This window comes from Chiloscyllium punctatum, chromosome 1 (genome assembly GCF_047496795.1).
Source record: "Chiloscyllium punctatum isolate Juve2018m chromosome 1, sChiPun1.3, whole genome shotgun sequence".
Classification (NCBI taxonomy): Eukaryota; Metazoa; Chordata; class Chondrichthyes; order Orectolobiformes; family Hemiscylliidae; genus Chiloscyllium; species Chiloscyllium punctatum.
The window spans coordinates 132,743,201-132,763,648 of record NC_092739.1 but is presented as its reverse complement, the minus strand read 5'-3'; the positions used below and the strand labels follow the sequence as shown (position 1 = coordinate 132,763,648).

The window sequence follows — 20,448 nt, the reverse complement described above, 5'->3', positions numbered from 1 at the left end:
GTCCAAAGAAGTGCAGGTCAGGTAAATTGCCCATAGTGTTAGGTGCATTAGTCAGAGGGAAAATGAATATGTGTGAGTTACTCTTTGAAGGGTTGGTGTGGACTTGTTGGGTCAAAGGGAATCTAATCTAATATAATCTAAACCAGTGTAGGCACAACAGATTGAATGGCCTCCTTCTGCACCTTATGTACAGTCAGTAGTTGGAAAAGAAGCAAAATAGTATTGGGTCCAAGTCAACAGAAGACCATGGTAGGGGATTTTAACATTCCCAACATAGACTGAGATTGCCACAGTGTTAAGTGTGTACAGGAAAATGTTCTGATTCAGTATGTGGGTGTACCGACCAGAGAAGGTGCAAAACTCCTACTCTTGGGAAATAAGGCAGGGCAGGTGACTGAGGTGTCAGTAGGGAAGCACTTTGGGGTCAGTGACCATAATTCTATTAGTTTTAAAATAGTGATAGAAAAGGATAGACCAGATCTAAAAGTTGAAGTTCTAAATTGGAGAAAGGCCAAAGCTGATTGGGGGCAAATGTTCGCAGGTAAAGCGATGGCTGGAAAATGGGAAGCCTTCAGAGATGAGATAATGAGAATCCAGACAAAGTATATTCCTATTCAGGTGAAAGGAAAGGTATAGGGAATGCTGGATGACTAAAGAAATTGACGGTTTGTTTAAGAAAAAGAAGGAAGCATATGTCAGGTGTAGACAGGATAGATCGAGTGAATCCTTAAAGAGTATAAAGGCAGTAGGAGTATACTTAAGAGGGAAATCAGGAGGGCAAAAAGGGGACATGAGATAACTTTGGCAAACAGAATTAAGGAGAATCCAAAGGGTTTTCACAAATACATTAAGGAAAAAAGGGTAACTAGGGAGAGAATAGGGCCCCTCAAAGGTCAGTAAGGCAGCCTTTGTGTGGAGCCGCAGAATGAGTATTTTGCATCAGTATTTAATGTGGAAAAGGACATGGAAGATATAGAATGTGGGTAATAGATGGAGACATCTTGAAAAATGTCCATATTACAGAGGAGGAAGTGCTGGATGTCTTGAAATGCATAAAAGTGATAAATCCGCAGGACCTGATCAGGGGTACCCTAGAACTCTGTGGGAGGCTAGGGAAGTGATTGCCGGGCCTCTTACTGAAATATTTGTATCATCGATAGTCACAGGTGAGGTGCTGGAAGACTGGAGGTTGGCTAACATGTTGCCACTGTTTAAGAAAGGTGGTAAGGATAAGATAGGGAACTATAGGACATTGGTTAGGCCACTTGGAATATTGCATATAATTCTCGTCTCCTTCCTGTAGGAACAATGTTGTGGAACCTGAGAGGGTTCAGAAAAGATTTACAAAGATGTTGCCAGGGTTGGAGGATTTGAGCTATAGGGAAAGGCTGAACAGGCTGGGGCTGTTTTCCCTGGAGCGTTGGGGTGAACTTATAGAGGTTTACAAAATCATGAGGGGCACGGATAGGATAAATAGACAAAGATTTTTTTCTGGGGTGGGGGAGTCCAGAACTAGAAGGCATAGTTGTGCTTCTGTTCGCCGAGCTGGGAATTTGTGTTGCAGACGTTTCGTCCCCTGTCTAGGTGACATCCTCCGTGCTTGGGAGCCTCCTGTGAAGCACTTCTGTGATCTTTCCTCTGGCATTTGTAGTGGTTTGAATCTGCCGCTTCCGGTTGTCAGTTCCAGCTGTCCGCTGCAGTGGTCGGTATATTGGGTCCAAGTCGATGTGCTTATTGATTGAATCTGTGGATGAGTGCCATGCCTCTAGGAATTCCCTGGCTATTCTCTGTTTGGCTTGTCCTATAATAGTAGTGTTGTCCCAGTCGAACTCATGTTGCTTGTCATCTGCATGTGTGGCAACTAAGGATAGCTGGTCGTGTCGTTTCGTGGCTAGTTGGTGTTCATGGATGCGGATCATTAGCTGTCTTCCTGTTTGTCCTATGTAGTGTTTTATGCAGTCCTTGCATGGGATTTTGTACACATTGGTTTTGCTCATGCTGGGTATCGGTTCCTTTGTTCTGGTGTGCTGTTATGAGTCCCAGTGGTTGCAGTAGTCTGGCTGTCAGTTAGGAAATGCTACTATTATAGGACAAGCCAAACAGTGAATAGCCAGGGAATTCCTAGAGGCATGGCACTCATCCACAGATTCAATCAATAAGCACATCGACCTGGACCCAATATACCGACCACTGCAGCGGAGAGCTGGAACTGACAACCGGAAGCAGCAGATTCAAACCACTACAAATGCCAGAGGAAAGATCACAGAAGCATACGAGCTACAAATCTTCTCACAAACTTAGAGGGCATAGGTTTAGGGTGAGAGGGAAAGATATAAAAGAGACCTAAGGGTCAATTTTTTCACGCAGAGGGCAGTACATCTATGGCATGAGCTGCCAGAGGAAGTGGTGGAGCCTGGTACAGTTGCAACATTTAAGAGGCATTTGGATGGGAAATGAATAGGAAGGGTTTAGGGGGATACTGGGCTGGGTGCTGGCAGGTGGGACTAGATTAGGTTCGGATATCTGGTCAGCATGGATGGGTTGGACCGAAGGGTCTGTTTCAGCGCTGTACATCTCTATGAGAGAGTTCAACTGAGCACCAACACATCCGTGAAGAATGTTATAAATAAGGATCACTGCACCTGAAACCTCTGCTTTCCCTGCACAGATATTGCCAGACCTGCTGAGTTTCTCCAGCAATTTATGCCTTCCAGCATAAATTGTCTGATTTCCAGCATCCGCAAGTCTTTTGGTTTTTCTGTGACCAGCACATTACTCTTCCCAGAGTTGGACAGTGTAACGTGTCAATCAATGGTCCTCGGCGTTTGATTGGTGGAAATGTTTGTAGGAATGAACCAATGGGAAGGGGGTAAGGTGAGGGGCGGGTCTTCGTTGGTCCGGGCAGTGCGCACGCGCAGAGCGGTCCGAGCCGCCATGACGATGGAGCTGACTTTCCTGGGCACTGGCTCGGCGTATCCGTCCCCCAGCCGCGGGGCCTCGGCCGTGGCGCTGCGCTACGAAGGCGAGTGCTGGCTTTTCGACTGCGGAGAGGGTACTCAGACACAGTTCATGCGGAGCCAACTGAAAGCAGGTAGGCAGCGGGCCCTTCTGTCCTGCCCACCCTCCTTCACTCTCTCTTTCTCCTTTGCCCCCCTCCCCCATTAATCCCCCTCCCCGTTCACCCCCCTCTCTCCCCCGTTCACCCCCCCCTCTCTCCCCCGTTCACCCCCCCCTCTCTCCCCCGTTCACCCCCCCCTCTCTCCCCCGTTCACCCCCCCCTCTCTCTCCCCCGTTCACCCCCCCCTCCCCCGTTCACCCCCCCTCTCTCCCCCGTTCACCCCCCCCCTCTCTCCCCCGTTCACCCCCCCCCCTCTCCCCCGTTCACCCCCCCCTCTCCCCCGTTCACCCCCCCCCTCTCTCCCCCGTTCACCCCCCCCTCTCTCCCCCGTTCACCCCCCCTCTCTCCCCCGTTCACCCCCCCTCTCTCCCCCGTTCACCCCCCCCCTCTCTCCCCCGTTCACCCCCCCCTCTCTCCCCCGTTCACCCCCCCCTCTCTCCCCCGTTCATCCCCCCCTCTCTCCCCCGTTCATCCCCCCCTCTCTCTCTCCCCCGTTCATCCCCCCTCCTCTCTCTCTCCCCCATTCACCCCCCTCCTCTCTCTCTCCCCCGTTCACCCCCCCCCTCTCTCTCCCCCCTGTTCACCCCCCCCCTCTCTCTCCCCCCTGTTCACCCCCCCCTCTCTCTCTCCCCCCTGTTCACCCCCCCTCTCTCTCTCCCCCCTGTTCACCCCCCCCCCTCTCTCCCCCCTGTTCACCCCCCCCCCTCTCCACCCCCCCCCTCTCCACCCCCCCCCCTCTCTCCCCCCCGTTCACCCCCTTCTCTCCCCCGTTCACCCCCCTCTCTCTCCCCCCTGTTCACCCCCCCCCCTCTCTCTCCCCCGTTCACCCCCTCTCTCTCCCCCATTCACCCCCTCTCTCTCCCCCGTTCACCCCTCTCACTCTCGCTCACTCCCCCCCCCCCCCCCCTCCTGCACTCACGCAGTGTGGAACAAACATTAAAATACTGAAATTTGTAACACAGGTGTCAAGTTGCCAAGTGCCCATTCAGGTTTACTTCAGATACTGGTCACATATGCCTCATGGTTACAGACTGTGTTCTGGACGCTCGCATATTTTTGAATGTTTATGTGGGTTACTGACTCTATCACCTTTTTTCAGGCCATGGTTTTTAGATCATCACTGCCTGCACTTTGGTAAGATGTAACTATTTTCTAAATGGGGAGAAAATGCAGAAATCTGAAGTGTAAAGGGACTTGGGAGACCTAGTCCAGGGTTCTTTTCAGGTTAACTTGCAGGTTGAGTTGATAGCTAAGAAGGGAACTGCAATGTTAGCATTTATTTTGAGGCCGACAGTATAAAAGCAAGGATATACTTCGGAGGCTTTGTTAAGGCTCTGGTTAGACGACATTTAGAATATTGTGAACAATCTTGCGCCATATATCTCGGGCACGAAATACTGTCCCTGGAGTGAGTCCAGAGGAGTTTCACAAGAATGATCCCAGGAATGAAAGGCATAACCTATGGCGAACATTTGACGTATCTGGGTCTATCCTTGATGGAGTTTAGAAGGATGGGGTAGTTCGGGGAGGGGGTGCTGCCGGGGAGGGAGGGGGGGGGGGGGAAATGTTGTAAAGTTGTTTCCATTAGCAGGAGGGATGAGAACCCGAGGGCACAGCCTTTAGAGTAAAGGGAAGATTCTTTGGAATGGGAATGAGGAGAAACGTCTTCGGCCAGAGAATGGTGAATCTATGGAATTCATTGCCACTGAAGGCTGTGGAGGTCAGATCATTGAGTACGTTTAAAACAGAGAGAGATTCTTAATTAAAGAGATAAAAGGTTATGGAGCAGAGGTGGGAGAATGGGATTGAGAAACTTAACAGCCACAATTGAATTATGGAGCAGGCTTGATGGGCTGAATGGCCTAAACTCTACACCTATGTCATATAGTCTTCTGGTTTTGAATTCAACCATGTTACTTGCTTGACCCCCTGCACTCCAGTTATATGCTTGAAAATAATGCATTTATGTGATAGAGAATTGAGAATGAATATTAATATGAGCATAATATGGAACAGCTAATAGAGCAATTTGATTTGCATATGAAATATTATTTTTGGGATTAAAAAATCCAAATCAATTTGTAACTTTTATTAACTTGTTTGTATATGCTGTGACACACCTTCCAGAGCAGGTTCAACTTGAACCACATCTCGTAGCTGAGAGGGACACCACCATAGTGCCACAAGAGATGCAGAACTGGCTCAAAGGTATAAGACAGAGGGTGGTGGTGGAGGGTTGTTTTTCAGACAGGAGGCCTGTGACAAGTGGAGTGCCACAAGGATCGGTGCTGGGTCCACGACTTTTTGTCATTTACATAAATGATTTGGATGCGAGCATAAAAGGTACAGTTAGTAAGTTTGCAGATGACACCAAAATTGGAGGTGTAGTGGACAGCGAAGAGGGTTACCTCAGATTACAACAGGATCTGGACTAGATGGGCCAGTGGGCTGAAAAGTGGCAGATGCAGTTTAATTCAGATAAATGCGAGGTGCTGCATTTTGGGAAAGCAAATCTTAGCAGGGCTTATACATTTAATGGTAAGATCCTGCAGAGTGTTGCTGAACAAAGAGACCTTGGAGTGCAGGTTCATAGCTCCTTGAAAGTGGAGTCGCAGATAGATAGGATGGTGAAAAAGGCGTTTGGTATGCTTTCCTTTATTGGTCAGAGTATTGAGTACAGGAGTTGGGAGGTCATGTTGCAGTTGTACAGGACATTGGTTAGGCCACTGTTGGAATGTTGCGTGCAATTCTGGTCTTCTTCCTATCGGAAAGATGTTGTGAAACTTGAAAGGGTTCAGAAAAGATTTACAAGAATGTTGCCAGGATTGGAGGATCTGAGCTGCAGGGAGAGGCTGAACAGGCTGGGGCTGTTTTCCCTGGAGCATCGGAGGCTGAGGGGTGACCTTAGAGGTTTACAAAATTGAGGGGCATAGATAAGATAAATAGGCAAAGTCTTTTCCTGGGGTTGGGGAGTCCAGAACTAAAGGGCATAGGTTTAGGGTGAGAGGGAAAAGATATAAAAGAGACCTAAGGGACAACTTTTTCACGCAGAGGGTGGTACGTGTATGGAATAAGCTGCCAGAGGATGTAGTGGAGGCTGGTACAATTGCAACATTTAAGAGGCATTTGGATGGGTATATGAATAGGCAGGGTTTGGAGGGGTATGGGCCGGGTGCTGGCAGGTGGGACTAGATTGGATTGGGATACCTGGTCGGCATGGACGGATTGGACCGAAGGGTATGTTTCCGTGCTGTACATCTCTATGATTCTATAAGAGCCTTAAATCCAGATCAATTTATATGCTGTAATAAATGGTACCTCCTCATAAGATCCAATAATATTAACCACTCATAACTCTCCATTAACAAATCAATGGCAACTGCCTTTGATTACAAATTAAGATAGAATATTATCTTGTAGAAGTTTTTTCCCAATAATTCCTCCATTATCTGTCCTCCACCCGAGATTAGATTGTCTTTACCTATTTGTTACTCTCTTTTTAAACAATGGGATAGTGTTAGCTGCCCTCCATGGCTGTGATACCACAGCTGGAAATAATTGGTTGGAACTTCCATTATTGCTTCTCTTGATTCCCTTAATAACCTGGGATACATTTTGACCAGGTATGGGGATCTGTGTGCTTGTAAAGATGTAACTTTTAGTTCTTGAATGCATCCTGTCCTTGAGTGCAGTGGTGGCATTGTCCTGTCTTTTGTTAAAAAGTATTAATTTAAAAACAATATCAACATGCCTCGCTTCTCTCAGGTTACCCTAACAGACCCTACACTTATCCGGAATTCGATTATCCGGATCTCAGATTATCAGGCAAGATCTCAAGGTCCCAATCCTCGGCTAATCTGTTATCCGGCATTCGATTATCCAGTAGTTGATTAACCGAATGAAATGTTCCCCACTCTTATCCTTCAGATAATCGAGGTTCTTCTGTACATTTATTAACAATATTTGTTTGCTTTGATCTTCTTTGCTATCCCCATTTCATTTTTATTTCACCTGTTTGCATTTTGTAATAGTCCAGCTTCTTGCAGTACTAAGCCTTCTGTGTCTGTTATAGTTTCCTTTTTTCTCTCTTTTTATTCATTCATGAGCATTACTGGCGAGGTGGCATCTGAGGGATCAGACAAAATAAGGATGGCAGGTTTCTTTTCCTAAAAGAATCTAGTGACTCAGATGGGTCTTTGCAACTTGCAATTTTTATTCCAAGATTTTATTTTTGAATTCAAGTATCAACATATGGCATGGTGAATTTGAACCCTTTTCTCCTGGAATTCTGATTACTAGTCCAGGGACAAAAACAGAAATTGCTGGAAAAGCGCAGCAGGTCCGGCAGCATTTGTGGGGAGAAATCAGAGTTAACCTTTTGGATCGAGTGAATCTTCCTCAGAACTAGAGCCAGAAGCGTTAACTTGATCCTGATTTCTGTCCACAGATGCTGCAGGACCTGCTGCGCTTTTACAGCAACTTCTGTTTTTGTTTCCGATTTACAGCAGGACAGTTCTTTCGGGTTTTTTTTGCTTGTCCAGTGACATTGGTGCCATGTCAGAAGTTTGTTTTTACCTCCAACAGTACTGAGAGTTCTTATCCAAGTCTTATCCTTTGTAACTGTAGATAGAGTTAACGTATCCCTCTTCAACCCAAGTACAAATAGTTAATTATGCCTTCCTGCCTTCCTCCTACAATGCCACAGCATTGTTGTCTCAGTAGGTGCGACTGCACTCGTGTGTTACCTTTGCCCAATCCTGCGTTGTTATCTCAAAGATCTATCTTCGCCCCCCCCCCCCCAGTTTGTTATCTGCATCTTGACAGCATCAGCAAAAAAAAGACATTAGTTTTTAATTGTCAGCTGATGATACCAGGCTGTACTACTACAACCACCCTCAACCCCATCAACTGCCTTTGATATCCAGTATAGATTAGCTGAAATTTCTTCCAAATAATTACTGTGAAGATCAAACCCACAGCTGGGTGTCCCTGGCTCCTTCACGTGCAAGTGTGTCCAGTTGCAGCTCTTGTTAGACTGCATGATGACTCAATTTTAAATGCAGCGAGGGCGGAGAGACTGAGGACCGGGGGCTGCCAGGAAGGTAAGCAAACCGTTTAACAAGCTTCCCTCTGGGTTTGCAGCCTCCATTTTAATTACAGCGAGGGCAGAGAGAATGAAGACCAGGGAGCTGCCAGGAAGGTAAGCAAACTGTTTAAAAAGCTGATATATTCAGGCAGCGGCTGAGAATTTAGGGTTGTTGTGGTTCTGTTCGCCGAGCTGGAAATTTGTCTTGCAAACGTTTCGTCCCCTGTTTAGGTGACATCCTCAGTGCTTGGGAGCCTCCTGTGAAACGCTTCTGTGCTGTTTCCTCCGGTATTTATAGTGGCCTGTCTCTGCCGCTTCCGGTTGTCAGTTCCAGCTGTCCGCTGTAATGGCCGGTATATTGGGTCCAGGTCGATGTGTTTGTTGATAGAGTCTGTGGATGAGTGCCATGCCTCTAGGAATTCCCTGGCTGTTCTCTGTTTGGCTTGCCCTATAATGGTAGTGTTGTCCCAGTTGAATTCATGTTGCTTGTCATCTGTGTGTGTGGCTACTAAGGATAGCTGGTCGTGTCGTTTCGTGGCTAGTTGGTGTTCGTGTATACGGATCGTTAACTGTCTTCCTGTTTGTCCGATGTAGTGTTTTCTGCAGTCCTTGCATGGGATTTTGTACACTACATTGGTTTTGCTCATGTTGGGTATTGGGTCCTTCGTTCTGGTGAGTTGTTGTCCGAGAGTGGCTGTTGGTTTGTGTGCTGTTATGAGTCCTAGTGGTCGCAGTAGTCTGGCTGTCAGTTCAGAAATGCTCCTGATGTATGGTAGTGTGGCTAGTCCTTTTGGTTGTGGTATGACCTCGTTCCGTTGTCTTTCCCTTAGGCATCTGTTGATGAAATTGCGCGGGTATCAGTTTTTGGCGAATACCTTGTATAGGTGTTGTTCTTCCTCTTTTTGCAGTTCTGGTGTGCTGCAGTGTGTTGTGGCCCTTTTGAATAGTGTCCTGATGCAACTTCGTTTGTGTGTGTTGGGGTGGTTGCTTTCATAGTTTAGGACTTGGTCTGTGTGTGTGGCTTTCCTGTAAACCTTTGTGGTGAATTCTCCGTTCGGTGTTCTCTGTACCATCACGTCTAGGAATGGGAGTTGGTTGTCCTTTTCTTCCTCTCTAGTGAATTGGATTCCTGTGAGTGTGATGTTGATGATCCAGTGTGTGTTTTCTATTTCTGTGTTTTTAATGATTACAAAGGTGTCATCCACATATCTGACCCAGAGTTTGGGTTGAATTTGCAGTAAGACTGTTTGTTCTAACTTTTGCATTACTGCTTCTGCTATGAGTTCAGGGATCGGTGAGCCCATGGGTGTTCCGTTGATTTGTTCGTATATCTGGTTGTTGAATGTGAAGTGTGTTGTGAGGTACAAGTCCAGTAGTTTAAGTATGCAGTCTTTGTTGACAGGTTCAACGTCCTGTTGTCTGTTATGTCTGTCTAGCAGGTTGGCTATTGTTTCTCTGGCTAGGGTTTTGTCGATAGAGGTGAACAGTGCCGTTACACCGAATGAGACCATAGTTTCTTCCTTGTCTATGTGTATATTTCTGATGATGTCCAAGAATTCCTGTGTCGATTGTATAGATTGTCTGGATCCGCTGATCAGGTGTTTCAGTTTCTGCTGTAGTTCTTTAGCCAGTTTGTGTGATGGTGTCCCTGGTAGTGATACTATGGGTCTGAGTGAGATATCTGGTTTGTGCACTTTGGATAGTCCATAGAATCTGGGGGTGTTGTTGCTTTCAGGTTTCATTCTTTGTAGGTCAGACCTGGTTATCTGTCCGTTTTTTTTTTGTAGATTCCTCAGTGTGTTGTTTATCCTAATGGTGAGTTGTGGGGTGGGGTCAAACTCCCTCTCTTGGTAGGTGTTGGTATCTGCAAGTAGTTGTGCTTTTTAGATGTACTCTGCTTTCTCCAGGATGACCGTCATTCTGCCTTTGTCTGCTGGTAGTATGATTATGTTCTTATCGTTTCTTAGTGATTTTAGTGCTTCCCTCTCCTTGGTGTTGAGGTTATGTGTTTGTCTTTTTCTTGTTATCACCGGTACGATACTTTGTCTCACTGCTTGTTGTGTCTCTTCTGTCAGTCCATTGTTCCTGAGTGTGCATTCTAGTGCTGCTAGGAAGTCTGCTGTCTTGGCGTCCCTGTGGTTGTAGTTGAGTCCCTTGGCCAGTATTGTTCTTTCCGTGTCTGTGGGAGAGGTTTTTAACCCAGGTGTGTGTTGTGGTGTCCTCTTCGTTATGTGTTAGTTTGGCCATTTTTTCTTTTAGTGACGTTTTTTTGCAGTGTGTTGTCCTGTTCTGTCCTATGGTGATGGCCTGTTCTATGGTCCGGGTCCACTCCTGATAGGTGGTTTTTGAAATTAACGATTTTTGGCGCGCAATTTCTTGTCTGTATTTGTGTAGTCTGTTGTGAGCATCTGTAATCATTACCTAGATCATCCTGAATCCGTTCTGCCTGGCTGTATCCCTGGCAGAACACCAACTAGCCACGAAACGACATGACCAGCTATCCTTAGTAGCCACACACACAGATGACAAGCAACATGAATTCAACTGGGACAACACTACCATTATAGGGCAAGCCAAACAGAGAACAGCCAAGGAATTCCTAGAGGCATGGCACTCATCCACAGACTCTATCAACAAACACATCGACCTGGACCCAATATACCGGCCACTACAGCGGACAGCTGGAACTGACAACCGGAAGCGGCAGAGACAAACCACTATAAATGCCGGAGGAAACAGCACAGAAGCGCTTCACAGGAGGCTCCCAAGCACTGAGGATGTCACCTAAACAGGGGACAAAACATTTGCAAGACAAATTCCCAGCTCGGTGAACAGAACCACAACAACGAGCACCCGAGCTACAAATCTTCTCCCAAACTTTGAGAATTTAGGGTGTTTAGGAACCAAGTTTAAAAAGTAGGACTTCAGACGTAGTAATCTCAGGATTGCTACCAGTGCCATGTGCGAGTCAGAGTAGGGAATGATAGAATATTCAGAATGAATGCATGGCTTGAGTGATGGTGCTGGAGGGAGGGGGTTCAGATTTTTGGGACACTGGAACCAGTTCTGGGGGAGATGGGACTATTACAAATTGGATGGTTTACACCTGTGCTAGACTGGAACCAGTGTCCTTGGGGAGGTGCTTTTGCTAATGCTGTTGGGGAGGGTTTAAACTAATGTAGCAGGGAAATGGGAACCCAATGAGGAGGTTAGTGGTCAGGAAGGAGATAGTAATTTAAGCCTGGACGGAATTAGATAATGAAGTCAGCGTGACGAAGGGGAAGAGTAGGCAGGAAGCGGCGGATGAACGCAGAGGGACTGGTGGTCTGAGGTGTATTTATTTTAATGCAAGAAGTACAATAGGTAAGGCAGAGGGACTTGGAGTAGTACCTGGGAGTATGATATTATTGCTATTACTGAGACTTAGTTGAGGGTAGGGCATAATTGGCAACTAAATGTCCCAGGATATCGATGCTTCAGGTGGAATAGAGGGGGAAGTAAAAGGGGTGAAAGAGTTGCATTACTGGTCAAAGAAGCTATCACAGCTGAGCTGAAGGAGGGCACTGAGGAAATATGCACTGAGCTCAGAAATAGGAAGTGTGCGGTAACAATGTTGGGGCTGTACTACAGGTCTCCCAACAGCGAATGTGAGATAGAGGTACAAATATGTCGAGAGATCAGGAGCAACAGGGTGGTGGTGATAGGTTTTAATTTTCCCTGGGATTCACTGAGTGTTAGAGGATTGGACGGAGCAGAATTTGTAAGGAACATCCAGGAGGGTTTTCTAGAGCAGTATGTAAGTAGTCCAACTCATGAAGGGGCCATATTGGACCTGGTGTTAGGAAATGAGCCCGGCCGGTTGGTTGAAGTTTCAATGGGGTATTACTTTGGGAACAGTGATCGCAATTCTACAAGTTTTAGAACACTTAGACAAAGATGAGAGTGGTCCTAAAGGAGGAGTGCTAACTTGGGGGAAGGCCAACTATACCAAAATTTGGCAGGAGCTGGGGAATGTAGATTGGAAGCAGCTGTTTGAAGGGAAATCCGCATTCGATATGTGGGAGGCTTTTAAAAAGGGGTTGATTAGAGTTCAGGCGAAACGTGTTCCTGTGAAAATAAGGGATAGAAATGGCAAGATTAGGAAATCGTGGGTGACCAGTGAAATTGTGAGACTAACGAAGAGGAAAAAGGATGCGTACCTAAGGTCTAGGTGACTGAAGACAGATGAAGCTTTGGAAGAATATCGGGAATGTAGGACCAATCTGAAATGAGGAATTAAGAGGGCAAAAAGATGTCATGAGATATCCTTAGTGAGAAGGGTTAAGGAAAACCCCAAAGCATTTTATTCATATATAAGGAACAAGGGGGTAGCGAGGGAAAGGGTTGGCCCACTCAAGGACAAAGGAGGAAAGTTCTATGTGCAGATAGAGAAAATGGTTGAGATCCTTAATGAGTACTTTGCGTCAGTATTCACCGAAGAGAGGGACATGGTACATGTTGAGGTTAGGGATAGTTTTTTGATAGGTCAAGTCGGCATAAGGAGGGAGGAAGTGTGTTAAGGTGGTCAAGTCCCCAGGACCTGATGGGATCTGTCCCAGGTTACTGAGGGAAGCGAGAGAGGAAATAGCTGGACATTTAACAGATATCTTTGCAGCATTCTTGAAAACAGAGGAGGTCCTAGAGGACTGGAGAATTGCTAATGTTGTCCCCTTTTTTTAAAAAGGGTAGCAGAGATAATCCATGTAATTATAGACCTGTGAGCCTGATGTCAGAGGTAGGGAAGCTACTGGAGAAGATACTAAGGGATAGTATTCCCATTTGGAAGAAATTGGGTTTATCAGTGATGGATAGCATGGTTTTGTGCAGGGAAGGTCATATCTAACAAACATAATAGAATTCTTTGAAGAGGTGACAAAGCTGGCTGAGGGAAGGAATATCGATGTCGTGTACACGGACTTTAGTAAGGCGTTTGATAAGGTTCCCCATGGTAGGCTGATGAAGAAGGTGAAGTTGCATGGGGTCCATGGAGTTCTCGCTAGATGGATAGAGAACTGGTTGGGCAACAGGAAACAGAGGAGTAGGGGAAGGGAGCTTCTCAAAATGGACAACTGTGACCAATGGCGTCCCACAGGGATCCATGCTGGGACTACTGTTGTTTGCGAAAAATAATTTGGAGGAAAGTATAGGTTACCCTATTAGCAAGTTTGCAGATGACACTAAGATTGGTGGAGTAGCAGGTAGTGAAGGGGACTGTCAGAAAATATAGCAGAATATAGATAGATTGGAGAGTTGGGCAGAGAAATGGCAAATAGAGTTCAATCTGGACAAATGCGAAGTGATGCATTTTGGAAGATGCAATTCCAGTGTGAACTATACAGTAAATGGAAAAGTCCTGGTGGAAATTGATATACAGAGAGATCTGGCTGTTCAGGTCCATTGTTCCCTGAAGGTGGCAACATAGGTCAGTAGAGTGGTCAAGAAGGCATACGGCACGCTTTCCTTCATCGGGTGGGGTATTGAGTACACGAGTTGGCAGGTCGCAGGCTTGGAGGGCTGCAGGGCCTGTTCCTGTGCTGTAATGTCCTTTGTTCTTGTTTCAGAACCCTCAAAGTGTTCTATGCCGTATTTCTGGCTCCTTGAACATTCCCAGTTTAATCATAGGCTGTGTCTTCAGGTGCAGTGACCAAAGCTTTGGATTTCTCTCTGTCAGCCTACCCTCATGTCTGTCCTTGGCCGTGTAGAACTGTCACTTATGACCATGTTTCTGTTTATCTGCCCCAAAAGATTGTTGAGATTCATTGCTAAATTTGGCTTAGAGCAAAGTTAAAAATCTCGTAACACCAGGTTATTCAGGTTTGTTCAATACATACAGTTGCATGACTGTAATCTTTTGCTATAAATTCTGTCTTATCGTCTTAATTCTTCACAGAGTGAAGGAGTAGCACTCTGAAAGTTAGTGCTTCCAACTAAACCTGTTGGATTATAACCCGGTGTTGTGAGATTTTTAGCTTTGTCCAGCCCAGTTCACATTATGGCTTAAAGCATTACTGTAAAGTGACTTTGGATGGCTTATCATGTTAGAAATACTATATAGATGAATGTTATCATGAGTAATTTTAAGAGACAAATCATATAATGTTCTCATCTCTCTTGTATTTTATAGGCAAAATTTCAAAGATTTTTATTACTCATCTCCACGGTGACCATCTATTTGGGTTACCTGGTCTCTTGTGCACCGTGAGTCTCCAAAGTAGTTCTCTCTCAAACAAACAGCCCATAGAGATTTATGGACCTATTGGATTAAGGAAATTTTTGAGGACAAGCATGGAACTTTCTCACTCACAGTTGGTCTTCCCATATGTAGTCCATGAACTGCTTCCAACAGAAGATCAATGTTTCCCTGAGGAATGGAGGGAGCCCTGTGCACTGAAAACGGATGATCAGCTTCATCCTCAAGAATTGCAAGGCAAAACAATTTATCTTAATCCTCAGGAAGACTGCTACAATCTTGTCACTCATGAGCAGTTCATCGTAAAGGCTTTCAGGCTTTTTCACCGTATACCATCTTTTGGGTTTGTAATTGAGGAACGAAAACGACCAGGAAGACTTCAGACACAAAAACTGAAAGAGATGGGTAATTTTCGAGATTTTGTCAAATGTTTCCTTTTTCCATTGAACTTTTAAAGCCCATAGAAAACTTAATGTCTCTTCACTCCCAATATGAAGTAATCTCAATAATCAAAAAAGTTATTCTTAAGATTTCCATTAGATTGTTTCAACTATATTTTATTAGTAAATGTATGTATCAAAACTTAAAATAGTATCTGTGTAAAGGGCAGAGAAGAGGAAAGGGTTTCTTTAGTGTACTGAAGAGAATTTTCTTGATCAGTATGCTTCATGTCTCATGAAGGAAGCATTGCTGTACCTGGCTCTGGAGGTGGTTCATCTGCCAGTAGGTGAACATTTTAGCAGAAAGTGCCCATGGTGTTATGAAGTGTAGGCTGACTCCAGCAATGGACAAGGAGCAATCTAAAATGATACTTCTATAGAATAGGTCAAATTTCAGTGGTGACTGTTTGTCCTGACTCATGGAAAATTGGAATCAGAGCTTTGTAGGTAAAACTATAATGGGTTAATAGGGCTGCCTTTAAAGAGGTGAGGTTCAGGATCGGTTGGTGTACCTTCCCACAAGAAGGAAAGGTAAGGAATGAAGCCAGAGCCCCCAGATAATGAAAGAAATGGAAAGTAAGATGAAGTCTTTAAAGTGGATGTTTGATAGATGTCAAGTTGATAATAAAAGTGAGAATGTTCAGCGAGGAAGTGAAATAAGAAATCAGAAGTGCATAGAGAGAATAAGAATAGACTAGAATTTTTGTTAGTTCACTTGTGGTGATGTGGTGTTGCTGGTTAGGCGAGCATTTATTACCTATCCTTACCTCCCCCTTGAGAATATGGGATGAGCCTCTGGAACCACAGTAGTCCACATGCTGTAGGTAGACCCACAATGCCCTTAGGTAGGGAAATCCAGGAATTTGACACAGCAACAGTGAAGGCACAGTAATATATTTCCAAGTAGCTTGGAGGGGTACTTGCAGGTGGTGGTGTTCTGCTGCCCTTGTCCTTCTAGATGGAAGTGATCATGGGTTTGAAAGATGCTAAGGATCTAGTGAACTTCTGCAGTGCATCTTGTAGGTAGTATGTACAGATGCAACTGAACTTCATTGTGAGAGGAAGTGGATGCTTGTGGAAGTGGTACCAGTCAGTGGGCTGCTTACCCTGGATGGTGTCAGGCTTCTTGAGTATTGTTGGAACTGCACCAATCCAGGCAAGTGGGGCTTATTCCATCACACTTCAGATTTGTGCCTTGTGGATGGTGGGCAGGCTTTGGGGATTCAGAAGGTAAGTTACTCACTGCAGTTTTCCTAGCCTCTGACCTGCCCTTGTAGCTATTGTATTTATGTGGCAGGTCCCAGTTGAATTTCTGGATGATGGTAAACCCCAGGATGTTTGATATTCTGATTTCGATGATGGTAACATCATTAATTGCATTAGATGTAAAAGCAAATCGAAAAGTCTTAAAGTCTTGACTGCATAAAATAAAATGCAAAAGGTGCAGAGAAAAAAGGACTGTAGATCTGTCAGGAGGTTAATAAAGGACTCTGAGAGCATAGGCTTTCGGAATGGGTGACCATGTATCTATTTTAGTGCAGGGAGCTGCAAAGTGGTACATTTTGGTAGAAAGAAAATCTGATACTAAAGGATGCATATCTAAAGGATGTTTTGGAACAGAGAAACCTGAGGATATAATATTTTTGCTCAGGACCATGCTTGTGTCTGAGAATTTGAGAATCACTATGCTATGGAAACTTCTGGTCTATTTGTTGAATGTGGTACAGCAGGTTGAGAAAGTGATGAAAAGGCTGAACCCCGAGTTTTACAAAGAGTGACATGGAGCACAAAGCAAGAATTTTATACAGGTTTACTGGAACAATGTGGTGTGGCTTCAGATGGAGTGTTGTGTATAGCACTTTGTGGAGAGCATGAAAGCTTTAGAAATGGTGCAGAAAGGATCTTTGAGCCTGCTTTGGGGGTGGTGAGTAACATCAGTTCCTTGGATAGATTGGGAAACAGGAATTGCCCTGAGAAGAAAACATTGAACAGAAATTTGATAGAGCTCTTCACATTATATGGGATATAAAGTAGATGAACAAAAGATTGCTATTGATGGAAGCTTTGAGAACCAGAAGGCAACATGAGGAATTTATTTCTTTACTCAATTGAGGCATACTGAGACTGCAAGGTATGGTACAGATTCAGAGTTGAAAAATGTATTGCTGGAAAAGCGCAGCAGGTCAGGCAGCATCAAAGGAGCAGGAGAATCGACGTTTCGGGCATAAGCCCTTCTTCAGGATTCCTGAAGAAGGGCTTATGCCAGAAACGTCGATTCTCCTGCTCCTTTGATGCTGCCTGACCTGCTGCGCTTTTCCAGCAACACTTTCAGCTCTGATCTCCAGCATCTGCAGTCCTCACTTTCTCCATGGTACAGATTCAGTTGTGCCCTTCAAAGGAAGTTGGATGAGGAAAAACTATCTGGACTACAGGGGTAGGGTTACAGAATGAGGTAATAAATGCTAGTCTAACCAGCAACACCACATCACCACAAATGAACAAAAAAACAACAAAAATTCTAGTCTATTCTTCTCTCTATGCACTTCTGATTTCTTTATTTCACTTCCTCTCTGAACATTCTCACTTTTATTTGCATGTGCAGAAAGCTAGATTGACTGGTTGCATAATCAACTTTCGTGCTGTAATCATTCTGTGGAAAGTGTGGCTTGTGGAAGTATTCACTTGTGGTTTTGCTTTGTAATTTCCTCACATTGTGTTTTGCTGGAATATCCATGTCTATGGTGTTGATGGTAAAAATGTTTCCTTCTGTAATAGCAACTGTTGTGAAAGACTTGGAAAGTAGTGATTATGTCAGTGTTTAAAGCACAGCTTACGAAAAGCACTCCTTTTCCTCCTCTCCATCATAATAGATCTTCTTTTGAAGTGGTTGCAATGAGCATTGCTTTGCATGTTTTCAGATTTGAATGTTTAATGTTTAGGGTCATCTTTCTTTCTCTGCACAGCACGTCCTTCTCTCTGTACAGTGCTCAATTTTGTTTGTGGAGCACAATGATTCAACAGCATGGTAAAGTTGCCAAAAGGAGTTATCTTAAAATTTAACAATGCATTTTATGTATTTTTGTGCTTTCTTTTTTACTTTTTGCTCACCCATTTTTAACTTTTCTTCCATTAATTTTATTTTGTTTGGATTATTATAGGTGTTCATCCTGGACCTTTGTATGGGAAACTAAAAAATGGACAAACCATCACTCTAGACAATGGAGTTACAGTTTTCCCAATGGATGTACTGGAAGCTCCTCTTCCAGGTCGGAAAATATGTATTTTGGGGGATTGCTCACGTGTTGTGGGTGACATGAGTAAGAACCTTTGCATTGATGCAGATGTGCTGGTACATGAGGCCACGCTAGATGACAGTCAGTCAGACAAAGCTGAGGAGCATGGACACTGCACTCCAAAGACTGCTGCAGAGTTTGCAAAATCATGTAAAGTTAAAAGGCTGGTTCTTACTCATTTCAGTCAAAGGTACAAGCCTACAGCCCTTACTAATGCTGGTGATGATGATGTAATGGAACTAAAGACACAGGCTAAGCTGGTTTTGGAAGGACAGGAAGTGACACTGGCTGAAGACTTTATGGTTATTGAAATCCCTCTGAATAAGACTAAACAGGAAATAAGCTCTGCACATTAACAGTATTTCAGAAGGGGACATTCGTCTAGATCAAGAAACAACATGTTAAATTTTACAGCAAGACTAAATTGCAAATGTAGGTTTTACAAATTTACATTGGAAGCATAATTTATCACTGGAGTAATCATCAGTTTTTAATCTGTATTTTTAAGTTGACTGTAGTTCAGGCGAAAGCAATAATGCTGTCATTTTTTTTCTTGGTTTCCATGGTTTGGATGTTGTATGTTTAGAATCTGTATGTTGTACTTACTCCTGACTTTCACTGTGCCTTGTTTAAGGTTAGCTCATTCTGTGTATGAAATTTGTGATAACTGATTTATTGATTTGTTTTTTTTTTCCAAACAAGCACCCTGTATGATGAGATGAATTCAAGCAATTGCTATGGAAGTAAAAGGGTAAAGGTTGGAATTTTGAGCACACTTGTTGGCTGCACAGTGAAATGTATTTCACACTTTTCACTTTGGAAAGATCTAGCCACAGAAGACAAGTAATTTGAAATCTAACAATTGAACATAATTGTTTTTCTATTATTCTTGAGTGGATGTCTATGAAACCTATCACAGTTCTCGAAGTTTATCCAGTGAATAGTTGAAACATGCAAACAGATAACATCTGATGTTCTGTCCTACTTTTATCCTGAATTGTATGTCCGTAGCAGGACAATGTTGGGATGTTTTCAATGGATCAGTTTTTGCAGAGGGAACCTTGTGTGTTATTCCTGTCTAACCAACAACCAATAACCCAGTAGTAGGTCCCAACTGAGAACTCCATTCTCTTGGAAGAAGTCCTCATAAAAGAAAATCTTCGATCAATAACATTCAAATATCAGCTTGTGTAATGTGAACAAACTGAACAATAGTAACAATTTCTTGAAGCCTAGACTGTATTCCAGATGCAGTACTGGTCTTCTGATAGCTTGCTTAAATGACTATTCTTAATCTAAATGTGGAAAATGAATCTTATCCCCTGACGCTTATAACTATACCCTGTACTATCTTTATTAATAAAGTTATTCATATATCCTAGAAAAAGTAGCTTTTGCTGAATGTATTATGTAATGTCATGGATAATGCCAAACCAAGCTTGCGCAGTGGAGTATGACCAGCAACACTGAAATTGGTGAAGAGGTTGAGTAGGGCTAGCAGATAACTCGGGACAAAATCACAAATTGCTGTGGAGGGAAAGTAGAGTTAATGTTTTGGGTCCAAATAATTTGGTGTGCAGCTTCAGTTCATTCTGCTGGTTGAAGAATGGGTGTTGTCTATTCTGACTTGGCCTCAGGATTGCTAATAATGAATAAATTTAGCTTGTGTGGAATGTTTCATTTTGTTCCATTCAGTCCTCCCAATACATAAATCCAAAGTGTAATTTCAATTTTGCATTGATGATATTAATTTGAACAGTTACTACACCACTGAGATGGTGGTTGATTGAGCCAATAGCATCTCTGAGCTGCCATTTCAATTTTACATTAATGAGCTGTATGTGAACCTTTGGAATGTATCTACATTTCAATTTGTGTAGAGTTCAAATATGTTACTTTGTAAGTTTTAAAACTCCATGTCTTCATAAAGAATTGCTGCTGTCGCCTTAATCAACCTTTTCAAATCATTTGATGTTGAATGAGAGGGAACATTTAAATCCAGTTTTATGTTTCTTCACGTAACACCCCCAACTATACTTCCAAGCCTTTGGCATGTGTCTCACCTCCCTGGCCATGATTGAAAGTATAGAGGATTATTGGCATGAACCTCTGTGGTATTGCTCCTTTGTGTTGTGATATCATGCTCCCCTTTCTGACTTCCACTTTAAGAATAATGTTGTTCACATGTTATTTCTTACTCTTTCTGCATTGCCATCCATCGGCAGTGAAAAATGCGTTACTTTGTCTTTGTTTTATGTACTTTTCTACAAAATAGCTTTAAT

At 43.9% G+C, this 20,448-nt stretch overlaps 1 protein-coding gene across 2 annotated transcripts; it reads left to right on the top strand.

The window, feature by feature from the left end:
- Positions 1-2,919: 2,919 nt before the first annotated feature.
- elac1 (elaC ribonuclease Z 1) lies at positions 2,920-20,331 on the top strand. Of its 2 annotated transcripts, XM_072574250.1 has the most exons (4): positions 2,920-3,091; positions 5,246-5,326; positions 14,368-14,838; positions 18,032-20,331. In XM_072574250.1, the coding sequence occupies exons 1-4, from the start codon at positions 2,935-2,937 to the stop codon at positions 18,520-18,522; spliced, it is 1,200 nt and encodes a 399-aa protein (XP_072430351.1). In that variant the 5' UTR covers positions 2,920-2,934; the 3' UTR covers positions 18,523-20,331. The 2 variants fall into 2 exon arrangements, with proteins under 2 accessions (XP_072430351.1, XP_072430357.1); XM_072574256.1 differs by lacking the exon at positions 5,246-5,326 and having other exon boundaries at positions 18,032-20,326.
- The last annotated feature ends 117 nt before the right edge of the window (positions 20,332-20,448 follow it).